The sequence below is a fragment of the Apostichopus japonicus genome, chromosome 19 (genome assembly GCF_037975245.1).
Source record: "Apostichopus japonicus isolate 1M-3 chromosome 19, ASM3797524v1, whole genome shotgun sequence".
Classification (NCBI taxonomy): Eukaryota; Metazoa; Echinodermata; class Holothuroidea; order Aspidochirotida; family Stichopodidae; genus Apostichopus; species Apostichopus japonicus.
This window is the reverse complement of record NC_092579.1, coordinates 21,111,755-21,136,625: the sequence shown is the minus strand read 5'-3', so window position 1 is coordinate 21,136,625 and position 24,871 is coordinate 21,111,755. Positions and strand designations below refer to the sequence as shown.

The 24,871-nt window shown below is 36.8% G+C and overlaps 1 protein-coding gene across 2 annotated transcripts; it reads right to left on the bottom strand.

The window, feature by feature from the left end:
• Positions 1-412: 412 nt before the first annotated feature.
• On the bottom strand, positions 413-24,846 carry LOC139959601 (cytoplasmic phosphatidylinositol transfer protein 1-like). Of its 2 annotated transcripts, none has more exons than XM_071957331.1 (4): positions 24,685-24,846; positions 7,592-7,740; positions 6,961-7,058; positions 413-477 (listed from the first exon to the last, which is right to left on the bottom strand). In XM_071957331.1, exons 1-4 carry the CDS (start codon positions 24,709-24,711, stop codon positions 428-430), a joined length of 324 nt encoding a protein of 107 aa, XP_071813432.1. In that variant the 5' UTR covers positions 24,712-24,846; the 3' UTR covers positions 413-427. The 2 variants fall into 2 exon arrangements, with proteins under 2 accessions (XP_071813432.1, XP_071813431.1); XM_071957330.1 differs by lacking the exon at positions 24,685-24,846 and adding an exon at positions 22,009-22,675.
• Between the last annotated feature and the right edge of the window lie 25 nt (positions 24,847-24,871).

The following is a 24,871-nucleotide window of genomic DNA, read 5'->3' as shown; positions in this document are numbered from 1 at the left end:
TAAATAGTTAGGAATAATTTCCTTTGCCTGAATAATACGGAATATCTGCACTATATCATATCTATCAATCTTGACTAGATGTAAGGACTATAAATACAGATCTGTACCCTCATACATAGATATGTACACTACAGTACATAGAGTACATGCATGGATGTACAGTACTGTATGCTATTACACATGTAACAAAACAGTATATATAGTTTTGCACACATACACACCCAATAATGTATTACACTATTAATACTGTATGACACATTTTCCCTACAGCACAGCTTAAAGCAGAAATGAACCCATAAATTCAAGCATGCATGCATGTGCAGCTGTATCAGGAACCATTCCCACTACACCACTGATGAATTCTTACATGTGAATCGGTATTGATCAAAACCCCCACACATCGAGCAATGTGTCGAGATGAAATGACTTACTCCTTTAGATATCTTCCCTGGCAGCAGCTGGACACATGGTCAACAGCTGTAAGGGTTATTAAAGTGGAAAGAAGTGGGTGAGGGTTTAAAGCAGCTGGTCGTGTCTGTTGTGCCTTGTCGTGGTCGTGTCTGTGACATAAATTACAACATGCTTGAATATAGCCTCATTGCTAAATTCTATACCTATGTACACAAAACAATCAATGTTTTACAAATTGCGGAATTATTGATTTAGATAAATTAATTGCTGCAACTGACATTCAATTTACTTAAATCCCATATGAATATGACCGCATGAAAACACATTCCGACGACAGAAGTCAAAATTTTGCGAATTTTGAATTTTTCCATTAACTGCACAGATAACTCAAATTTGAGAAAAATCTATAAGATACTAGGTGAGTCTAGGTGTCCTAGTTTGCATCAACAGCAACCTTGATATATCGAGTATTAAACGTAAAAATTGGTAAAACTGCCAGCTTGCAACAACAAAAAACAAACAATGAGGTATTTGCAAGAGACGCAGCAGCCTGGGTTCATCATCTGTATGTAGCATACTGTACATATAGTACACTTGCAAGGTTCATCTTGTAGGAACATGATCACTGTACATACAGTGAACCACAGTAACAGGTATCTACACCAATCAATAGAAGGGGGACATCTCAAGACATGGCTCCAAGGAGGTGCTGCATGGGCAAGGATCTAAAATTCGGTTTATGTGCCTTTACTCATGGTCTTGGTGAGAAAGCACACCACATAGATTACCCTGAAATTTAAATCACATAGCCATTTTGGCAAGTTGTCAAAGTGCACATGCAAATTCAATGCTTACAAAAGGGAGGATCTTATTTTCCAACTGGGATATTGTAAAACTAAATTGTAAAACCATAGAAGCATGGAGAGGTGAGAACAAAAATAGTTGGACCTGTTCGAAAGAAATATAATTTGTGCAAGCGCAATTTAAAGGTTACAACACTGATAACTTCAAAATCAGCTATAGTTATATATCACTAAAGTGCGCTCTCTTTTAGACTCGCTCCTCTCTGTGTTTGTGCGGAAATGACAACGGCTCAGGTCATGTGATCCCCCGAGCATTCAATTTACAGCCGTGACCGTCCCATGCAGAGGCAGGATCTTTGAGCGTTCACACTGCGTCTACAGTTGACAGCCATTCATGTATCGGATGATCCCTCTTGCATTCTCAATGTTACCAAGGCTTTAATTTCATTTCTTTCATGTTACTGCTCCTACAATTGAGCAATGATTAATGCATGTTGCTGTTGGTACTATACCATCACAAACTCAAACTTCTAATTGGGCTTAGCTTTGAACAATAGAAGTGGGTTCATAAGTACAGCAATGCTGGCCCCTGCAAGAAACATCTCTATACATTTTACATAGGTAACAGGTCACAATGACACAAAGCTACAATAATGTGAGACTTCCATACAGTACTTCTATCTGATCATATCAAAGTTCTTTCCTACACGAAGCACTGTCTAAATTACTATGCAACAAAACCAAACAAAAACACTGTAGTGCTTCCTTGACAACAACCGACTTACTATTCTATTTTTTTCACACTTGGAATGCTCTCAGATACATGATTTTCTATCTTACAAAAGTATCAGAAATATGAAGACGACAGTTTGTTCAAAGTTGAATGTTCAAATTCATTATCAAGTTAATTAAATTCCGTTCCCCATTGCAACGTGTCACATTTTGTGTGGTAGTTTTCAGAATGTTGTACACTCCCTGCATCGTCAATTCAATTAAGACTCTTGGTCTCTTTCCGAGATAAACGACTACGGTAGTATAGATCGATTCAATCACTAAAAATATCAAGTTTTATAAAAATGCGTCACTTCTTATTCTTAATGTGTAGTACACTTGAGTTCATCTGCATAATGCTGCATCTTTCAGCCCCCCCGCCCCCACCCCCCTCCCCATCCAAACATTAATAATAACAGACAGATAAAAGGGATTTCGAGGAGAAGAAGAGCTAAGCTCTGGGCAAGTAATTTGCAAAATTTATGGCAAAAGATGGAGGAGGCTGAAGGCAATTGGTTTCCCCTTGGAAATTATTTTATCACAACTTCTCTTTAAAAGCAAGGAATTTCAAAATTCTGGCACAACTTAATTTCCTACAGTATATATGAAACAAAATGCCAAATCAACTTAACTTTATTTCTATTTGTCTCTTAATTTATCTCTCTCTCTCTCTCTCTATCTGTTTTATTCTCTCTTCAAAGTAAAAATTGGAATGTTGACTTTCAAATATTGATTGATGCAATCTCTCTTTATGTTTACAATTTTTCCATCTCAAAACTTTTCAAAAACTTGAAATTCAATTCAGATGGCCGACAGGGTCATTTTCTAGAAATGAGTTGGGTGATACAAAAAGCATCATGGGAATTGATTTTACCAGGAAAAAAATGGCAAAAATCAATTGGGTGAAAAATTGTTATGTTTCATTTTTAAGGTACAGGAGACTACCACAAACATCTCCAGAGGATAACCATTGACAGCTAGGCTAACAAAATATTCAAGCAGAGGAAGATACGATGTTGTTTTATACAGAATGAGCTGATAGCATATATAACAAGCTACCTGTAATACTACTGTGTCCATTCTATGTATTACCCGTTAATATGCTCTGTTTTAAAAAGTTCAATTATTTTTTTTCCCCCTCTGTCTATTTCTTTAAAGGAGCCTTGTGTGTTTGGTCAGGTTTGACCACACTTTCCATGTACAGTTTTAGTCATATTAAGATAACACTGCATTTTATGCTTTTGTTTTTTTTCAAATGAAGGTTAACGAGCTACAGTAGTAAAGAATTTGACTCAATCCATCCTCGATGGTCCTCTGCACCCAGATATTGTTCATGAATGTCAAACACTAAAATTTAAATTTAGGTAATTTTTGAACATTTTCAAAACGTTTGACTTTATTTTCCATTAATGTTAAGGAAAACTGACTTGTCAAGCTAATTAATGACCAATCTTATACTGCTATGAGAATTTAGTATAAAAAACCATCAGCAAAACAAAACTGACACCCAGCTGCAGTACAGCATCTGCTTCAAGCACCTGGTTTTGTTTCAAAACCATTTTCGGCCCGCGGCAGATTCACTCAGGTTGCTACCTTGCAATGTTTTGGTACGAGTTGTCTTACTTCAACTCTGATAGTTTTAATTTAGGGAGGCTAGGCTAGGTTCATCTGCAATGAAAGTGTGGTAGGTCTACAGTAGGTAGATTGCATTAATTGGTACTGTACCTCTGAAATAGAATGAATTAGTGTAGGTCTTCTACAGATTGTAAACATCTGTTGTAACATTGTGGAAGACTAATCGTTATTTGTGCTAAAGATTATTCCCATACTCCATGTGTCTATGTTACACTAATGGATGCAAAAATAAATAAGAAATGAAAAGTTTCAGAAACAACAAAACTGGTATAACCGTACAGTCACTAGAATAGGGAGTGGGCATTTGACCCTGAAGTACTGTAGATCAGGGGAAGGGGGGGGGGCACAGTGCTGAAATGTTACTAACTTTTGTAAGCTAAAGTAGGTTGATTTGAATGCATATCAAAAATGGAGGCAGGTAAGAGAAAGTTGGGGAAAGGCTTGAAATATATCACATGGATTCATCACTGCTGAAAATACAATAAAAGATGTTTATGCACTGCACCTCCTTCTCTACCATACCCACCTTTCCCTTCACTGAAGCGACTAGTGTCTTACTCGACATGAACGCTATGAAGCAGTTTCGGCTAACCAGACAGTTGAAAAACAGCTGCTGATCAGTTTCATCGCTTTCATGACGATAACAAAGTCAACCACAAGGTTTAAGAGACATCTGTTTGAAAATCATAATGCATCAAACATCTGTAATTGCAGGACTTACTACTCCCTCATCATGTGTGAATCTATGTGTGAATCTATGTGTGACGGGAGATGCTGCTTGATGTTTAAAACACACCTACGTTCTGCGGTTGTTCTGAATAGGGAGACGACAGGGATATAAAACTGTCAAGTATGCTAGCAATCAAATGGTAACACATCTAGGGCTACAAAACTACAAACTGGCACAAACAGGTTTTGCCATCAACGTGCACCCTTATATTTATGAATCACACAAAATACCCATCCCCCCCAAAACAAATGTGAGTCTTAAGTTGCACATGTATACTGTACCATCAGTGTCCTTTCTATTTGCTCTGGAATCAAAAGATTGAAATTCTATATATTTGTTCTGTAACAAAGCAATTATTAATAAATAAGAGGATAAAACTATTGATGCCGTTTGAACGTTGTCATTGGTTCCGTTATGTCTTTCAATCTGATTCACGTGCCCCTCCAAATTGCTATAGACTACAAATGGTGGTACATACAGTATCCCTTGCCCCATCCCAAGATTATGTCGAGCCCTGAGGATGACTTGAGAAAGCAAACACACTTTGTCATGGAAATAGGCTTGAAAAAATGCAAGATTCTTCAAGCTACCTGACAAATTTAAAAGGGATGATCTTCCATGTTGATATTCAAATACAATGTTGAAAGTCACACATACCAAAACAACACCAGAAGTGAAGCAGAAAGTTTCTCATATATGAATACCCAGGCAACCATGACTAAACCAGACTCCATTTATCCTCCAAACAAAAGCTACTAATTGCCTTAGAAAAGGAGACAGGTAGGAGATGATTGGTCAATTAGGGAAAGAAGCACCAGCATTAAAGTAAAGTTCCTAGTTCCTTTTTATGAGTTCTCATGGCACCCAGACTAGATCAATCTTTACGATCCCAACAGCTATTTTGTAACAGGTTCCTTGTAACAGGGAAAGGAAAACTATCATCCAAGTTCAAGTTGTAAAATTTTTATCAAGATATGAATTCCCATGGCAACCAGACTGAACCAGACTGCACCCTCCAAAACTGCTACGTACTGTATGATAGGAAGAGCAACGCCAGCATTCGATTGGTGCATTATGTATGTTTCTCCGAGAACTCCCATAGTTACTAGATATCACCAAATTAACGCCCCTATCGACAGTTATAGTGAACGAGTTTGTTCAAAAGCCCTAATCACACATTCAACCTTGACAGTCTAAACAATATGTTTTCACAGTGCTATTGTGTTGTAAGTAAACCACACAATCACCACAATGTACTCTTTTTGCTTCAAATTTTGGCCTCTTTGGGCCGAGAGGGAATACGAAGGAAACATTCAAACTAAAACACAGGTGTTCCGTCTTCTGTTAGTGTTTTGGTCGAGAAGAAAACATTAATCGTGACGCACGAGCCAAAACATTTGGAGGAAAAGTACGTTGTCATGATTGTGTGATCATTTAACTATACAAGTATACAACATTACCAAAATCGATTGCAGGGTGAGGGACCTGTTAGTTTGTTTTCAAAACAGAATGCATAAATGCAGATCTGATGACTGTGTAATTGTAGAGCATACTGTATAGACTACCAGCATTCAAGAACCATGTTTCTCTATCATATAAATTCCCAGGACAACCAGATTAAATTCAAGAAAACTTACCCTTTGCAATGCTTAGTTATGATGTCAAGAGAAATGAAACATTAGAAATCAACATAGCATGTTTCTGTAGCAACCAGATTACACCAGTGACACCGTCCCAGTAGTTACTGGTAGTGTAAAGGGAAATTCAGCACCAAGAAGGCACGACGTTTCATTGGCGGGATTTGCCATGACGACCAGTTTAGACCACAGCTGTGGCAACCCTCTAAGGATTTGCTGGTCGTTACCTACAACGAATTTGATTTGACGGGCCACAGTGCAAATCTGTACCCATTTCTATGTGCTGTATTGAAACTAGAGTACAGTATGTACCTACGATTACATTAGCTTGTGATGACATTACATTCAATGTGTTGAGAAAGAAAAATGATTGTTTTAAGGTTCCCTTGGAGATAAGACCAGCGGCAAAGAGATTCCTCATTTTTTACTGAAATTAATCTTTTGGACATTTTACTACCATTCCAAGCCAATAATAAAAATAACAACATTCCACTGCACAATCAGTCTGTGGAATACAAGTCAAGTTTTCAAGAACATTTTTCAGATCTTTGTTTTGATTCAGAACCGATTTGATTTAGAACCGATGATTCAAAACTTCAGTGGCTCAAATTATCTTCCGTTCTGTGGCGCATTAATGATGCATTTCCGCAGCTTTGCCATTAACGTAGTGTCGCATTTTGTTTCGGTATTCTTCAATTGCCTACCGTATGAAGCACGACACCCTAACTGAAGTGTTAAAATACCACATATCTTTCCTAAGGGCCGGAACGGAAAGTAGCTTTTTCCTTCGTCTTCCATCTGAGATCTTTCGTGATGGGTAATCTCGAGTAGATTAAAAAGTATGACACCCCAAAGGTGATCTCGTGCCTTAATCCATTATGACAATTCGAAAATTGCTTTCAGGGGAGCAACTCTCTTAGGTTTCCAGGTAAATCAGAAAGGTAGAAAGATGATGATGAAAATAGATTCTCACCTGTTATTGTGAAAGGATAAAAGTTCCATGCCTTCTCTGTAACATAGAAATAGTTGCATATCTTCGCTATAAGTCGTTGACTCCAAACGGGTAATCTACTGAAAGGAGAGATGGAAGAACAACCAATCATTAATTAAATGTATTTATATCACACACAAAAAAAATGATAAGAAATACAAAGCTGCTTGGTTTAGAATGGATTTTTTTCTCCACCGAGTCGGACTTAATCAGTTGTATATATAGAGGACACACGAAGAAGACACAATTTTCATGAAATTTTGTGATTTTTCCATGAACGCAAAAGCCATAATTTTTCTTCTCTTACCGTTAAATATTATGAATATTTAAAACAAATAACACTTTGGGGTTTGAAAGTGCCAACTACTGACGTACATACGTACTTGTCCGGATGGAATGATCCAGTCATTGCAATCTTTTCAATCTTTTCTTGAAAACAAGGATGACTTACTGATCATTTGGCTACTTCACATCACGTTTCTCATTTTAATATTCCGTAGATATATTTGGAACATTTGTTACAAACAGTATCCTAATAACATGCAAAGATATTGTCAATTTTTCATCAGGTACGCACGTTTCCGTAGAAAATCGTACGTAGGTTTCTGGTTACCTGGAAACGTATATTCTCTTTTCTGTGAATCTTCCTTTACCGTGGACTGGATCACAACAATCTTCATTCTTCAGGACTTCGACTCCTTCTCCTGTCTGTGATTGCTCTTCACTATGTTTGGCAATCATGTACAGCTGACCGACACGATACTGCAAAGAGTTAAGACATGGGAAAGACATGAAGACAAAAAACGGTGAAAGGCTACGAAAATAAAAAGTTGAATTAAAAATTAGTACCTCTGCACACCCCTACTGTGCCCCCCCCCCCTCCCAAAACAAAAAAGATAACTTAGCTATCATCTCACCATCATCATCTTCCCATGCTTCCCATAGTTTTCTTAACTTCCCATGACATGAGTTCCCCCTCCCCCATGCCCCTCCCCCATGCCCCCTCCCCCATTCTCCCTCCCCCATTCTCCCTCCCCCATTCTCCCTCCCCATTCCCCTCCACCATACCCCTCCACCCATGCTTGGCAGTGATGTGCAGCTAGTAAATGTGGTACGTAAGAAAAGAAGAGTACTGTAAATAGGAAGCAGCGCAGGAACACCCAGTGTCAATGCTCAATTAAGATATGCTAACAGATGGTTGTGACAAATCACTTCACACACTTTGGAAGTTTGTGAGTGATCAGCTTACCTGTCACCTCACAACATTGACACTCTTACTATACTATGTTTAGATCAAATGACACAAAGAAACCTTCTACCCTTTAAAAGCCCAGGGAGTAATTTATCTGGTATCCCATATAGCAAAATGGTCAAATTACTTCTGATGTGCAAAGTGCAAATTTCTATAGCGACTTTTTTTTATACACAGAAACCATAGTACTTCATACGAGGCAATATGCAGAACCTTCAAACCTGCAGCACAAAGTTTGGAAACGAAAATATTCCCTGTTAACCACCAGACACTTCAGATTGATGGTCCCACTCATCCTGCGGACAGTGTTATCCATTTGAATCCCATTTACTGGTTTCCATCGGGACAACGTTTTGGTGCTCACATTAATCCTAAGTTCTCTTTAGACTCAAATATAATTGCCTTCCCTATAACCTCAACAACTGATAAGTCTACACTCTCCTCCCTAGCTGGTAGATCTGCAACATTCTAAGTCTGACTAAACAGCAACAGCCCTCCCCCCTCCCCCCTCTTCTCCCTCCCACCCAGACATCACCCTACAGCCCTATAACCTCAACAACTGATACGTCACCACTCTCCTCTGTAGCTAGGGAGTCTACAACATTCTAAGTTTGACTAAATAGCAACACCCCTCCCCTCCACTCTCCCTCCCACCCAGACATCACCCTAAATGTTTCAATCTTTCTGAAAAGACCAAGAGTTCCTTTGATAATGACCTGCTTTGGTCACATACTATATTACAAGAGTCATACAATTTGAAAAGGGCAATATAAACACTATAAAATTAGAACTGATGTTTGACCGCCAGTCTGTGACAAACAAAATCTTTACCAGTGCTTCAAATTGTCTTAAAGATACGAAGAACAAAATCGAGTGTTAATGCACCACCAGGCACTTTGAAAAGTGAAGTTTTCAGAGCCTCTGGAGAGATATGAATGTCACATATACTCAAAGATAAAACTTCACATGTGACTACGAGTGCAATCACTCACATAAAATTTATTAATCATTAAAATTTGATAACTAACATATAAGCCATACATCATGTCGCTCTCTTCTGTTTTCTTGCCATTTACCATTTAATCAGTTCGATACATCTGGTGTCAAATTTATCCCAGTCATTAGGAACTCATTACAAGAGGCCCTCTAAACAGAGAAAGGCACCGCAAGATCGGCATTTAACTTTGTTCATGCGGCTGTTTGATACTGTCCTCATACAGTAAGTATTACTGTACATGGTATCATACAAAGTTTATTTCTTTTCCAAAATGCACATCAACACTGAGAGGATAGGTCTGTAAATCTTTCAAATCTGATGTTTGAACATTAAAGGTTTTCTCAACTGGATCCAAAAGGATCTTTAGTCAAACCTGAAATATTTGGGTATATATATGCTTTAAGCGAGTAAATTATGCAATAAAACAAAGGACATTTAAAAGGTTAGTATTCACAATCAACAAGTTTCAAAATGTAGATCATGTATTAAATAATTAGGTAAAACTGTTAAGCGCACTTGAAAAATCAAGAAATATTACTTTGGACACTGTGGTATCTTTATAATTTAAACCTGTGACTATATCATTAACAAACTTGTGTTAAAATAGCATCGGTACATGATACTCCCTTTTTATACACAAACTGTTGTAAGCCTTGAGGATGGTAGATTTGGAAGGAAGATCGAGGGAGTACAGTAGGTGTTATGTGGGGGGCACAGTGCTAAAATGTTACCAACTGGTGTAGGCTAGGTAGATTAAGTGCATAAGTACAATGGAGACAGGTAAGAGAGGAGTGAAGTAAATTGGCAATTATCCCCATGTAGGCCAATAGCTTTGGTAATAAATGGTGACAATGTCTTTTGCCTGCAATTTAATCCAATATTGGTTAGATCAAATGGTCTGTATTTATGTATAGTAGTGGGGTTAGAAACCTTGGGTACTGGTGCAGTCATTGCGTGCTTCCAAACGGGGGGAATATACTCTGATCAATACTATTATTACATATTTCAGTAAAAGTACTTGACCGTTCATTCGAACAATATATACTTAAAATCCCACCATGGGATTGTGTCATAGCACAAGGATACTCCCTATTTTTACCAGTCTGAAGAACTTCCTTACATCATATTCATGTATACTGTAGTTGGCATACCTATCTTAGTATTCTCCGGTAGGAATACAGTAGCTCAATATCTTTACTAACCATCAATATCTTTACTAGATATCAATTTCAAAGATATCAACTGATATCTTTGCTAACCACTATTGATTAAAGCATTTTGTTGGACATAATACCTTTCAAACAATTCTGTGTAATATTCAGCATTCCCCCAAACACACAATGTCAGTTGTTACATTCAGTGCATCCCCCCCCCCCCCCTCACCCCTATTTTAAGCCATGACTATATTCCAAGTTGAAGACTAGATCATTATTGTGCAATGACTAGTTATTTACTGGTACTTAAAGTAATGTTTGTCAACATGAATGTTTGGTTGAAATTGGTTCCCATAACAATTAATCATGTTCCAACCAGAGAGTGTACCCATTTCCTGGAAGGGTCATGAACATATCCTACCAACGAAATGAAACTGATACAATCATTCTATTCAACACTGAACTAGTTTTTTTTTTGAAGGAAACTAGTACAACAAAAAAACTTCATGTTGTATTATAGTTATTTAACTCTCTCCATTCTGTCTAGATCCCACCAAGCATATTATTAGATAGTTTGACACCCCTCCAATATAATTCTGATATTCAACATAATTACAGTGGTTATACACAATCTAACTACTCCTAATTGAGCATTTACGGTAGTGTTTGTACACAAATCCTCAGTATTTCATTACCATATATAAGTTTCTAAAATGCACAAATTTATTGGAAGCTGTCAATGTTCAATCTCAAAAGTACACAATTTTGTCCCCACTGTGCTTGTAGTCAAAGTTTATTTTCGTACAATAATATAACACCAAGAAATCTGACCGGGTACCACTATAGGCAACTTGAAATTCAGTTGAGCATCAACACGTTTTTCTATATTATACATGGTAAATTTTTTTCTAAATTTGGTACACATCTGAAAATATTGTGTAATATGACACATACAGCTCCTAAGAAGTTTTGAAAAAAATTGATTTCTGTTAACATTGCTCTTGACGTCACCAAGACCAAGATCACATGTCTTAACAGAACCGGATAAACTGGAATTTCTCTGGAATGTCTCTAGAGCAAAGGGAAATTTATGGAACAGAGCCAACTTTGATTTATGCTTCATATAAAGAATTGTTCCAACGACATCTCTCTGATAACTAAGGGGTTGTTTACAATCTCTTTATTTAACCCTGTGTAAAAGAATATCCAAACACCACCAAGCATACTTTGTTACTTATTGAAGTTATATTTGTAGGTAAAGTGAGAATTTGTATTTTAACTGGCTAGTGTACAGTATGAGCAGGCCTAAATAATGCCAGGGAAACATCCATGTCTTGCATTTGAACATACTATGGATTGGACCGACAGAGACAGGTGAGAATACATTTCAAAACACGAAAAACTGCTTTGGTTCATTTCGGATCTATGAATCTTGCTTCGAAACATACCTTATTTGTTTCCTACAAATCTTTGCTAATTTATTTTTGTACTTCAATACACTTATTTTGGGTTTACAAAGTGCAGCGAGTTGATTCACCCCCTTGTAATTTACAACACTACACACCGGTTGTAAAAGGTAATTCAAAACGAGAACTACATCCTGAGTTCCAAGTCACACTCAATTATACAACAGTCACTCCATTATCCTGACAACAACTTGATGATATCTTTAGAGGCAGAGCAATCATCATCATCTATCTCCCGGATCCATCATTTCTGAAATCGAAGCTATATACAAGACGACCGGTTTGTCCAACATTTCACAACCCTCAGGCCTGATGAACTTACAGACTAAGTGCTTTGACTTCTCTTTGTATATACTGTACTGTACATATATATCACCATTAAAACCAAACTAAACATTCGTGGTCAAAAAATGAAAAAGAAATATATATTAAACACATAAATCCCAACAACTTGGCATATATTTTTCATTGCTATCATGATATTATAAAAAGTTGACATGTGTGATATATACTCGCTTCATTGGAGAAGTGCACATTTTATTGGCAATATATACAGTAAATGCACACTCATAATAGCTACTTTGTTTTCTTTTGTTAACTGTAGTGTTTTGTTTGTCACAAGCAACAATCACCTCTAAATATAAACCCTTTTCATTTGATAAATGTATTATGGGTAAGTCTGACAAGGAAAGTGTAATGGGCACAATGCCACAACCCCCCCCATCCCCACCCCCTCCTAGGCTCCTCAGTGTAACACATATTCAGCAGTTGGTTTGTTACCACGTGTAGAGTTTGCTGCAGCTTTAGGTCACTATGAGTTCAGCCACAACGAGAATGATCCAATATATATATCAACCCTAATCCTTCTTTTCTCCTCATTCAATTTACATTCATACCTAGTCAAGGTCATGTGCCAAACTTCAGTTATATTTTGGAGTTTGATGAAAAAGTTATAAAAAAAAGCTTTGACGTCTTACCCTGCGCTAGAGTTATTGTGCTCCATACAACAATGTTTGTCCCAATGGTTATAATACAATACTTTTGGTGTATTATGAAACAGCGTAAATTGAAACTACTGTGTGAGAAGTTTTGAAACAACAATCCAGTGAATCATACTGGATCTCCCAAAATTGGAAAGGTTTTTGTTGCAAAATAAACTTTGTACTTGGAAATAAAGGACTTCAAGTATGGAAATATTTTGGTTACCATGTGAATCAATTTTGAATTTATATTCATTCACAGAGAGTGCATTGAAGAGCTCTTATGAGCTTTCCATACATCAACTTGGCCTTTCCCAGAGTTAAATCCTGTGAAGGACAAGATATGTTGACCTTCTATTTGTTTTGTAGGTACTGGACAAGACGACCTAACGAATTTCATTTAAATAAATTCATACACGAGTGCAAAGATGACAATGAAGCTTGCTATCTCTGCGTACTTCTTATTCGTATTACGACCTACAGTATCTCTACTCAAGAACATGACTTTAACTCTAATTAGGCTGAACATGTTTTGCACTTTGCATAGTAGTTGCCTGGAGTTTGCATAGTAGGTTCAACATAAGTTCCTTTGATTAATTGATTGATTGACTAATCCTGTAGAGTGAAGACACATTTTTCATGCTTAATATTCAAAATGTAGCATTATAATTTTATAAAAGAACAAACACCAACTGAGTTTCTCAAATAGATGGAGGTTTATAGCTTGTTATGTTTGCATGCTCATAACATCTGCTGCACACAACATTCAGGACTACAGCTCAAAAATGAGAGCAAATTACATTATTGGTACAGTTCTATTAATAATTATCAGATAAACCAATATATCTCACAATCTAGGACTTTATTCGGGGTTTTCCCAAAAACTGTTTTTGTTTGTTTATTTACAAGGGATCATGCTAACAACATGCGCAGCAATCTTCCAATGCACTCTACCATTTACATACTTTGTGAAATTGGTGATGTCCTTGAACTCCCCCTCCCTCCCCCTCCCTTCCCCTCCCTCCCTCCCTCCCTCCTCACCTTCCCTCCTCACCCTCCTTCCTCACATCCCTCCCTCCCCCTCCCTCCCTTTCTCTCCATCTCATATCTGGGATCCAATCCACTTTCTTCTTAGTTTCAAGACCTGTACAAGAAAGAGAGACCTGTTTGTACGAATTGATTTCAAGGATTCTGCTTTGCTCAACAAGTATTGCATACTGTAGGTGAGAACATGCAAGGAGAGTCCAGAGAACAATGAATGAGTAACACTATCGCAGAGAAATTTCTATACAACAGACTCCTACTGTGCAAACAATAGTATTATCAAGATATCGATGATTTAAATTGTCACAGATTGTGCAATAGGTGAACTTGAAGCAAACAGGTGTGATGTCATAGTTGCACTCTTTTCTTTTTCCCCTTTTATTATTTTTATCATGGATTTGGTAGGGTTCCAACTTTAAAATGAACAATATACCACTGACTGTATTATGTTCATATTTAGATGTAACCCAAATTTTGAAGTAGGAAATTGGATGTCAATTTCTAACACAAGTTCACCAGGATACCTAGTAAATATACATTTTTCCTTCATCTGTTAAAAATCACTTTTCTCTGGTCTATCATTTTACAGGCCACTTTTATTAATCCTAAATATTCTATAAAGTCAAATAATGGTGATCCAACTTTCAATTAGATGGAAGTTTAATGCTGGTCATCTTACAAGCATTGTCTACGAAGGAGACACTGTATCTTCATACAGGTACTTGATACTTCTCAATGTCTGCCAATGATTTGGAGGTTTGGGACTTGAAACCTCTTGGAAATACTTTTGAAAAACTTGAATCCATAATTTTAATCAACAGGTTCAAATATGAAGCTACATCTTTGGATTTAAAGTTAGTTAAGGGTCAGTGACTTACATCCTTTTCACTGCCATATGGTTAAATAGATGTGAAGAAGGATGCAAATTGTGCAAAATTTATTATTTCATCATAATTGTAGATGCTATAGGAGAGAGGAGTCTAACACTACTGTAGGTACTAAATACTGTAACCATGTTCATCAAATCCCTGAATCTCAAGGAGGAAAAGAGTAAAAACCAAAAGGCAGAAAATAAAACATTTTGGGAATCTGTTTCTCTCCCCCAATTTCCTTTTCAAGATACATTTTGCATTGAATTGTAACTCTGTGTTAATACTCTGACCAATTAAGTATTATGTAACATTCACAAATGATTGGGAACCTGTCAGGCATATAACTGTCAGATCTGTGTACATTTTATTTATATAATCTTACTTCTGGTCCGGCTGCCTCATTGCTATACCTATCTATTAACAAATGTACATCACTGTGATTTAATGGCAGAAATAACAAAAGAACAGGGTGGGGGGGGGGGGGGGATTGGTTGTTCTTCATTTGGAAAGATTGTCCCAAATTTCATGTTTTGTTTCATCTGTAAAAAGCATGATCACCTAATTTGATCATTTGTGGAAATTATACAAATCAAACAGAGATTCAGATCCGTTCCTTCATACAGTACTGTACGTGTTGGTAATGTTCCTCAGAATGTCAACCGGCCATACAAAATGTCAACATACAACATACAGTATTACCTTACCTCTATAGGATTGTAGTAATTTGAACACTGCAACGGAAGAACTTTGTCAACATGCAGCCAAAGGAAATAATCGTAACAAGAGTGCATATAAAATAGTAAGTGATATTTTACCTAACTTTTATGAGATCAGACAGTGCTTTGTTTGCAGTGTGCAAACATTATGTAATCACCGTACAATTACAAGCTAAATTGCAAGGGAAAGATACAGTCAATATTGGGCCAGCTGGCTGAAGCAGGAAATTTAAAAATTCAGGTAATAATGAATCTACTCAATTTCAGTCTTACAACCCTCTGTCCAAAGTGGCCACATATAATGATGCAAAATAAAATAATAAACACAATATAATAATACAAACATTGTACAGTAGTAGGCCTATGGAACCACCCAAACTTCCTGGAAGGGAAGTTTACTGGCCTGAAACCGGTTTTCTTTTCAACAAACCCACACATCTCTCCTACAGTGTATACTTGTTCATCATTCTTTGTTATTTTGGTACAGTATATACAGTACCCTTTTCATTTTTTTTTCATTTCTTATTTTGGTAGACAACTCAATTTCCTGTTAGGACAACCACAGCATATAATACCGTACAGTAGTTGTTCAAGGGACAACCAGGAAAAGCCTGAAAAATTTGCCCTGCTATCACAGTTTACTGTATGTACTAACACATAAGAACACTATCGATCACCTAAGAATTGACCAACTTCCTAATATAAGATTCATGCAATATTCAGTATATTACCATTCAACTACTCTACCCTATTTCCCTCGAGACTATGTCCCTTTCCCTCATTTACAATTATAGGGTTACAGTCTTTCCTTCTCTATATTGATTGGCTTATATATTCTATGGATGGCCAAACAAGAACTTTAATCGGTTTTCATTAAATTTCTAAACGAATGGAATGCACGATGGTCACTTATAATTGCTAAATGGTCTTAGGTTGTAATACTTAATAACAGGCATAGCTCACCCTAGTTTTTCGCTTTGAATCTGTTTACACTGCAGACTGCTTAGTTACTGGAAGATGTGGGTCACCCAAAAAGACCTCTGCCCCGATAAATTATTAAAAAAATTCCCCAAGGTAATTGCAATTCTTTTAATATTTTGTAAGGTGTGGAGGTAATCAGTTTATGCAACCACGCTGGAAATTGAAGGATAAATATCCATTGCAAAATGAAACACAAAGATATGGTTGGAAAGTTTAAGTTTTGCGTCTTTTCACTACAATTTTCAACGATCAAAATTTGCAATTTGATTAAACATGCTGGATAAGAGATTGTTCTAGGAGGAAAGTGCAGTCCACAGGGTTGAACAATTTTAAATACAATAAATTAAGTAAACAAGCATTGAAAAATGGTACTTATTTCTGTCGTAGAAGCAAGGGGGTAAAAATACAGGAAGTATGTAATACAAGAAACAGGACATGAAGAAGTGAATATGGAAAATGTAAAGGATACTTATCAAGGGGTAGCATGATAGCATGCCTTTAGGGCCTGAGATGCATAGCCTTTGATAATTCCTCAAAAGATAATATAAGGCACCAGAAAATTTTGGATCCAACCAAATTTCTTGAACAAAAACATGTTCTAGACACTTGAATGGTAGAATAAGAAGGATTGGGTAGATTGGAGGTGGCCAGTCGCTATTAAAAGACCAGTGTACAGTGCTAAAATGTTAGCAGTTCAAGAACTCTAGACACCATAGCCCTAGAGCTAGAGTGCAGTAGTTGTATGGAGACAGGTTGCAAACTGTGAGGATTCCTTGGCAAATCCAGCGAATCACCCATGTCAGTTGTTACGATATCATTTTTAACATTTAACATATACATCAAAAAAAATTGATCAAAATCAATTCATAAAGTTGCTTAAATACTTAAATGTTGCAACTGATCCAGACATAAAAACCAAGTGAGATTTATCTTCTCAAATATTTTTAATTTAAAAAAAAAAAAATCAAATTTCAAATTTTTTTCGAAATATGCAGCCCTACCTCTCTTTTGTCCCTAGAGATGAAAAATAGTTTTTATTTCTTTTTCATTTTTACTTTTCTCTTTTTTTTTGAAGGCAAACCAAAATAATATAGCATTTGGGCTTTCCTATTATTCAGTTTGTTATCATTCTTGAACAGTGTACCAAACAGTGTCATTCATCAAATTTATGCTGTCTGGGTAAAGTTTCAAGGATTCATCGCTGAGAATTGCTTGCTTGTCAAAATTAACAGGTCTTTTCTTTAATACTTATTTTTGAACTTTTTTTTTTTTTTTGGCACTTTAACTGTCATATACTGTAACTTAAAGCTACAGGTTGAATTTAAGTGGTTTACTTGTGACTATATTCAAGGTAACTGTACAGTTAATTTCTTGTCCATGGATCCAACCAAGGAAATTCGACTCTATTTCCCTACAGTAATCCAAAGAGCTCTTTGTGTTCATTTCAAACATTCTACAAAAATACCCAATAATGAGTGCTCAAAGTACTGTACACAGTACAGTATGATAATATTACATTTGATCAACCTCTGAAATTCTCCTAGATTTTTTTTTTTAAACCACAAAAAGACTAATTTTGTAAAATAATTGAAGAAAGATAAAACATGCAATTACGTCAGCTTCAATGCCTAGACACCCTTTTAAATGAATAATTAAAGCATGCGTGTGTGCAATACCAATTTAAGCAAATTATCAAACATAGATCTGCATATTTATTGACTTCCCCCGTCATCATCTGAAGTGAATCTGACAAAGCTGTTAGTCAAGATCATGAATAGCATTGCAGTAAGATTTTAGTTAATTTGGTGTATAATTGCAGATCTGTGTGAATGGCCAAAAGTTTGGCAAAAGGGTACATTGTGTGATTAATAGCTACACAAATAGTACAATGAACAATTGCAAAGTTAGGGATCGGTTAGTTGATGTTTATAATAAAAAAGTATCATGGGGCTTAAGCTTTATATCCTTACTTCCTTAGACTGTTCTATCTTTGTCCATCTGACAAGCTGAGTTAGACCAGTCATGAGTCCATGACAATCGTGGCTACACAACCAGTAAACTTTCGAAAATCAGACCCGAATTAGGCCTACGGTATGATAAAATTTGGCATGTCAACATTTACAGCTACACACAAACAGTAGTTAGGGTACCAAAGATAAAAAAAATAAAAAAACATGCATGCTGCCCAAATTTCTGACGGTTAAATTAATTAGTAACTCACAATTAAGTTATTATTAGGTTATAGGTAATAGGTTATTAGGTTATATATTCTGATTGATAGCACATATTTGGACAATCAAATTTACTGACAAATTTAAATATATTCATATCATCTGTCATGATGGCTTCTATCATGTATACTTACTTCAATGTACAGTTTATGTCCAGTGTCTCATCTACCTTAATATCACTGTGTAATTATAAAATTAGAAATTAGAAACTGAAACCTTATACAGTAGTTTGCAATTAAACAGTACTTGTGACATACTGTACACAGTAACAGAAGACCACACTGGATGTTGCAATACAAATAACCACTGTAAGAAGATAACAATTCTTCTGATAAAAAGATAAAAAGTTGGCAAGTACACTACTTGCCACTACATATCTGAGTACTTATTAAACTATATACCCATTTTACAACAGGTATAGAAATGGCCCCTCATGACATTAAAAACAATTTATGCATTTTTACACTAATATCAACACTAATAGAATAGGAAAGCACAGTATAGCATTGAGGAAGGAGGTTTCAGATGCTTAAGTTGTTAATGATGTACAGTATACACTGTAGTTGGATTCATTAATTTGTAAATTTCTTCCAATTATGTGCACATACAGTAGTTTCATGCTTACATTTGGCCAGTCACGTAGCCAAGGGGAGGGGGCAAAGGGGAAACCGTCCCCCCCCCACTGGGGAAACCGTCCCCCCCACTTGAGCATTTGTTTGGTTTGGTTTCATGATATCGTTAGTAATTTCAAAATAGAATATGCTTGGATGCAATTTACAAGTTCTGGGAAGTGCCATTTCCAGCAATCTGGGAGGTATTTTCGGTCAAAATATTCTTGTACGCTTCGCGCCAACTCATGGTGGTGCTACGCTTAGATAGTTTGCCTACAGACCAACTATATTATGTAGCTGGACTAGCTAAGTATATATATTACATGTAGATGGACCAGCTAATATATTATATGAAACTGGACCAACTATATAATATATATGTAGATGGATCAGCTACTATATAATATGTAGCTGGATCTACTTTATTATATGTAGCTAGACAACTACTATATGTAGCTGGACTAGCTAATTAAATGTAGATGAACCAGCTATTATATTATATGTAGATGTACCAGCTACTATATGTAGCTAGACCTACTATTATATATGTAGGTGGATTAGCTAAGTACTGTAGCTGGACCTACTATATTATGTAGCTGAACTAGCTGTACTATATGATATGTAGCTGGACCTACTATTTTATGAACCAGCTACTATATATGTACTGTAGGTGGACCTACAATAATATATGTAGCTGGACATAAGTAGACCAACTACCATATGTACATGGACCAGCTAGTTAGCTACTATAAATATAGGTGGACCTACAATTATATATGTAGCTGGACCTACTATATTATATATTATACATACATAAAGATAGACCAGCTACTACAGTATACTATATGTAGCCGGACCTACTTTAATATATATGTACCAGCTACTATATATAATCTTGTATGTAGATGTACCAGCAAAAATATAATATGTAGCTGGACCTACTATATTATGGACCAGCCACTATATATATATATGTAGGGACCTACTATAATATATGTAGCTGGACCAGCTACCATATGTATATGGACCAGCTACTTAGCTACTATAAATATAGGTGGACCTACAATTATATATGTAGCTGGACCTACTATATTATACATACATAAAGATGGACCAGCTACTGTACTATATTATATGTAGCTGGACCAACTTTCTTCTGCCAGTGTCCTTGCGCTATCATTTCCATTAAATGTCTCCTATATAGGCCTACTCTGAATGTTCATATTTGAAGTCAATAAGTTTTAACAACCTCCGGAATTGAATGAATGGACGGTCCTAAACCTATAGTGACTGCATGATTGCTAAGGAGCTACAGAACTGAATAGTCAGTACTACATCATGCATATTGCATGCATGGGAATATCTTTATCTTGTAATTTTTTTAAGCAAATTTTTATAGATTCTTTTAAAAAAACACAAAAGGCTACTGTACTTCTGATACTTGTAAGGCCTGCTATCCTTGTAGAAACTGACACACGTCACATACAAACAAACAACCAAAAGAAATATGGGAATTGCAGCCAATGAATGGCAGTACAGGGGCTTTAAACAAGGATGGGAGAATCTTCTTTATTGATATCTGTGATGACATTAAAATGGCTGTTTTAATGTCAGTATCTGTAGCCTACCCATGAATATTTCAATAAGGCCTAATGTTTAAAGGCCATGAGAATAGTTTTAGATTTGCATCCACTGACTGAATGCTCCACTGACTACAGTGCAAACTCCACTGACTACATGCTCCCTGCAGAGTTGCAGACTGCCGTCGAAATTGTTAATATTAAGCAATGTTGTGTATTTGTTTTATTTTTTTTAAAAGGCACTCCATCACACAAATGCAATTTCCACATCGTCAAACAGTATCAAATAAGGTATAAGGGTATACAGTATATGCCTAGGCCTATTACACATAGTACCCAAATGCAGTAATTGCCAAAACTGATCTGCATTTCTGCTTAGCTGAAAAGGAATGTGCAATGTAAACATAATGAAATCCTGGAAGAGTCATATATAAATGCAATAATGAAAATATGTCCTCCTAAAATTTCAACATGTTGACAATTTGTTTGAACACAAAATTGACAATTTCAATTCTCATGGCGTTAGGCCCAAGTCCCTTCCACTTGTTCCAGCCTCTAGAGTAAGACCTTTGCTTCCAACTTACTGACCCTATCACTTAGCCTAATGTTAAACCTGAAGTTTCAAGGTTATTTAGAATCCAAATAAAACTCAAAGGATTGTTTTTCATTGGAGCTAAAACATAAAATATAAAAAGGACACTGGCTAAGTAAAAAAAAAAAAATTACATGCACAACTATAAAACAGAAGTATAGAATTTTAAGCAGTAGCCCACTTCAATGTGCAGGCAATGTTGGCAGGGTAATTTCTTAAGTTAGCAACAGTAGACCTACTAACTTTAGTCACAAAGGGCCAGACTACCCAGATGTAACTGTTGATCAAGTCAACTTGTAGGCCTAGGCCTCAGTTAGCCTAAATTACACGTTTACATAGCTATACCCAGGTTAGGCTACTGTACACCTAACATCACTAACATAGTAACAGTAACAATAACATTAAACCTGGGCTAGCCTAGACCAAGTTAGTCCTATTTCTTTCGTGAGGGAAGACCTATGGTACTGGTACTTGGTAGGTTAAACTTGGGTCTAGGCTTACTGTAATCTCTTTTAATACCATAGAAGAATGATAAAAAATCAAATATAACCTACCTCCTCTACTGTTAGAGGCATACAAATGCGATACTCTTTAAGAAGCATCCTGACAAGTCAAGCCGTGTGGTCCTATGATTTGAAGGCTTATTTAGTAATTAGGCCACAAGCTAAAATGTTTGTTCGAATTGACGACAGGCCAAAAATGTTCGGCTGAAATATGGAGTAACAGATCCAATGGTTATTCCCTTTTCTCTTTGCTAAGGGCTATCCTTTTCCTTGTTTATTCCAACCAGATAATTTTGCAAATACGGTATTGTTGGTATAGGCTAGTCTAGGTCCTGGGATTATTCGAGGTGTCTGTTATCTGCTTCTGACGTCGAACTATAGTTATGCAGTACAGCTAGCTCAAGTCAATGCAAACAAATAACATCAACAAATTGAGCAATACACTGTGTACGCCATTCAGAGAGATTCAAAAGATAAATTGATAGGTCTCAGAATGAATGCGAATTATCCGCTATTTCAACGTAGACTCTATATCACATACAAAACATAAGCCAAGAGCTCTTTATAAGCCATAATACGCTGCGTCTGATTAAGAAATAAATTATTGGTAATGTAAATGCTGTTATTTCCTGTTCCCGTGTGTACTGCTTTCACTTCACTAAAAGTTGAAAACGATTTGAAAACTTTAGTTACTATCCGTACTGCTCTTATGAACAAACTCGTGAAACACATGTGAATGTTGTAACCAAAATCAAACTTTTATGACATGCTAACTCGTGATATGCCAAAAGTTACGTCTCAACGTGCATTGTGAGCCGATCATTGACAGTATTTTTTTTTTTTTTTTTTGACCTTTTTTTCATTCGTAAGCAACAGTAGGCCTATAGCAGTATGTTATCGTTTGCATGAAAAAACGAAATACCCATAAAATTATGTGGTAGAGGTTGATATCGTCATATGGAGAGCCAAAGGCGTAGGAACCGGGGGGGCTGGGGGGCCCTAGCCCCCCAGTGAAAAATGTGGAGGGGCGGAAGTATCATTCCGCCCCCCCCCCCGCTCCGCAAGTCAGAAAACCCCTTTTTCATTTCCAAATGAGAAAAAAAATCTCATTTGGAGCACCAAATTGCATCTAAGGCCAGGTGAAAATACAAAATTAAGTTTACAAAATGGAGTGGGTGTTGAAGTGTGCTATATTGCACCAAATTGCATCTAAGGCCACCTGGAAATGCAAAAAATTCCAAAGGGGAGGGGAAACCCCTCCCCTTAGACCCCTCCCCCAGGCCGGCCATCAGTCTTCAGCCCCCCCACTCAAAAGTACCTTCCTACGCCACTGTGGAGAGCATCAGAACTAACGATCTTTAGTCACTTACCTCTCAACTGAATCAGAGCCATGTCTATATACTGCTCTGAATTGAACATAAGCTTATAATAGGCATCGATAGTTACATGTCGCCAGCACATATGCAATTCTGTGTTCAAAACTCGATCGTACCGGTTTAGATTAGCAATTGGGGTCCAGGGTAGCAATTGGGGTCCCCATCATGTGCAATCACTTAACCCCTAGTTACCGATGACGAGTACCCCTCCCCGACATTCCTATAGATCTTGACAATGGTAAAGCAAACCTGAAACATATATAACGTATGCATAATTTGTATTGCCATTTAATTGTGGTGCTGCCTCGTTCCAGAATTTCTTTTAACGCCAGTGTTTATATATCAGAAACTGAAACAGGGAAAGTATTACTGAGACGGGCAGTGGGAGCGATCATACACAAAATTACCATTGTATTCACTGACCAGTAGATACTGAATCAGGAAACACTTAAACCTACTCAATAGTATTTGCGATAGACTCCCCTATTGTATCGCTGATTGTATATATATTACAATACACGTCTCTGATTAGATTACACTCGGCACGAACACTACAGTTTATTGCAACAAATATTTCATGAACCGACATGCACTAGTGATGCAACCATGCACAAGATACAGTTGCATGATCAAGGGAAGCAGTGTTGCAACTTCTGCAATGAGTCACCTAGTACTTTTGCGAGGATAGATATATATATATAAGAGCCGACCGTTATATTGAATTGAGTGTACAACACTATATTCTCCTGCAACCCTCAGGGTTAATACTATCTATTTACCATGAAGTAACAGACGGATTACAAGTATATGCATAAATACCGCCATAAAAATTAATTAATTACTTACAGTCGATTTTAATTAATGCTTAAGATCTACTTATACTACTAAATCTACTAATGCAGATGGCGCCCATCTCATCCGCGCACAATGGTCATGAGTACATCTATATAAGGGCGGGTAGCGCGACCATGAATGAGGATCGTCTAACAGACTCTCCTAAGGCGTCGGCTTGTGCAAACATCGACCAGTCCCTCAATAAGGTGTTATATACATCAGTAACCTAAATACCTATACTTAATTCATAATAGTCTTCTAGTTTGTCTCTACTGCAGATGGCAGTTTGGAACGTGCTGGTGAATGGTCACCATAAATTACTACTCACACCTAAATTGCTCCTCAAACTTTTTGCACACTTACAGACATATTTATACATTTTCATTTCCCACGTCACGGGAAATTCGGTCCTATATGGACACTGAAAATCGTCTGCTCACACTTTGTTTACATGCAATTTCCGTCCGATCATATACATACTAAAAGGAGAATATCGACCATAAATGAGAAATAATACATTTGCCTTGCTTTCAGAAATTAACATTTCCCTCCATTCCGTTTATCTTCGGAGTAATACATTCGATGCTCGTATCCTCGGGACACTAATATAGGCTGACTTGTTTACAGTGATCGAGTAGGTTCTGTGAAAGCTTGATGGCACAACCTGACATTATTTCCAAGCGAACAAATTAGGCAGGACACCT

Excerpts from the sequence above, each read along its gene's own strand:
- LOC139959601 (XM_071957330.1), bottom strand. The coding sequence starts at position 22,056 with ATGCTTCTTAAAGAGTATCGCATTTGTATGCCTCTAACAGTAGAGGAG. Across the intron at positions 7,741-22,008 it reads TGCCTCTAACAGTAGAGGAG|TATCGTGTCGGTCAGCTGTA; the intron begins GTAGGTTATATT and ends AACTCTTTGCAG. Across the intron at positions 478-6,960 it reads TTATCCTTTCACAATAACAG|CTGTTGACCATGTGTCCAGC; the intron begins GTGAGAATCTAT and ends TAACCCTTACAG.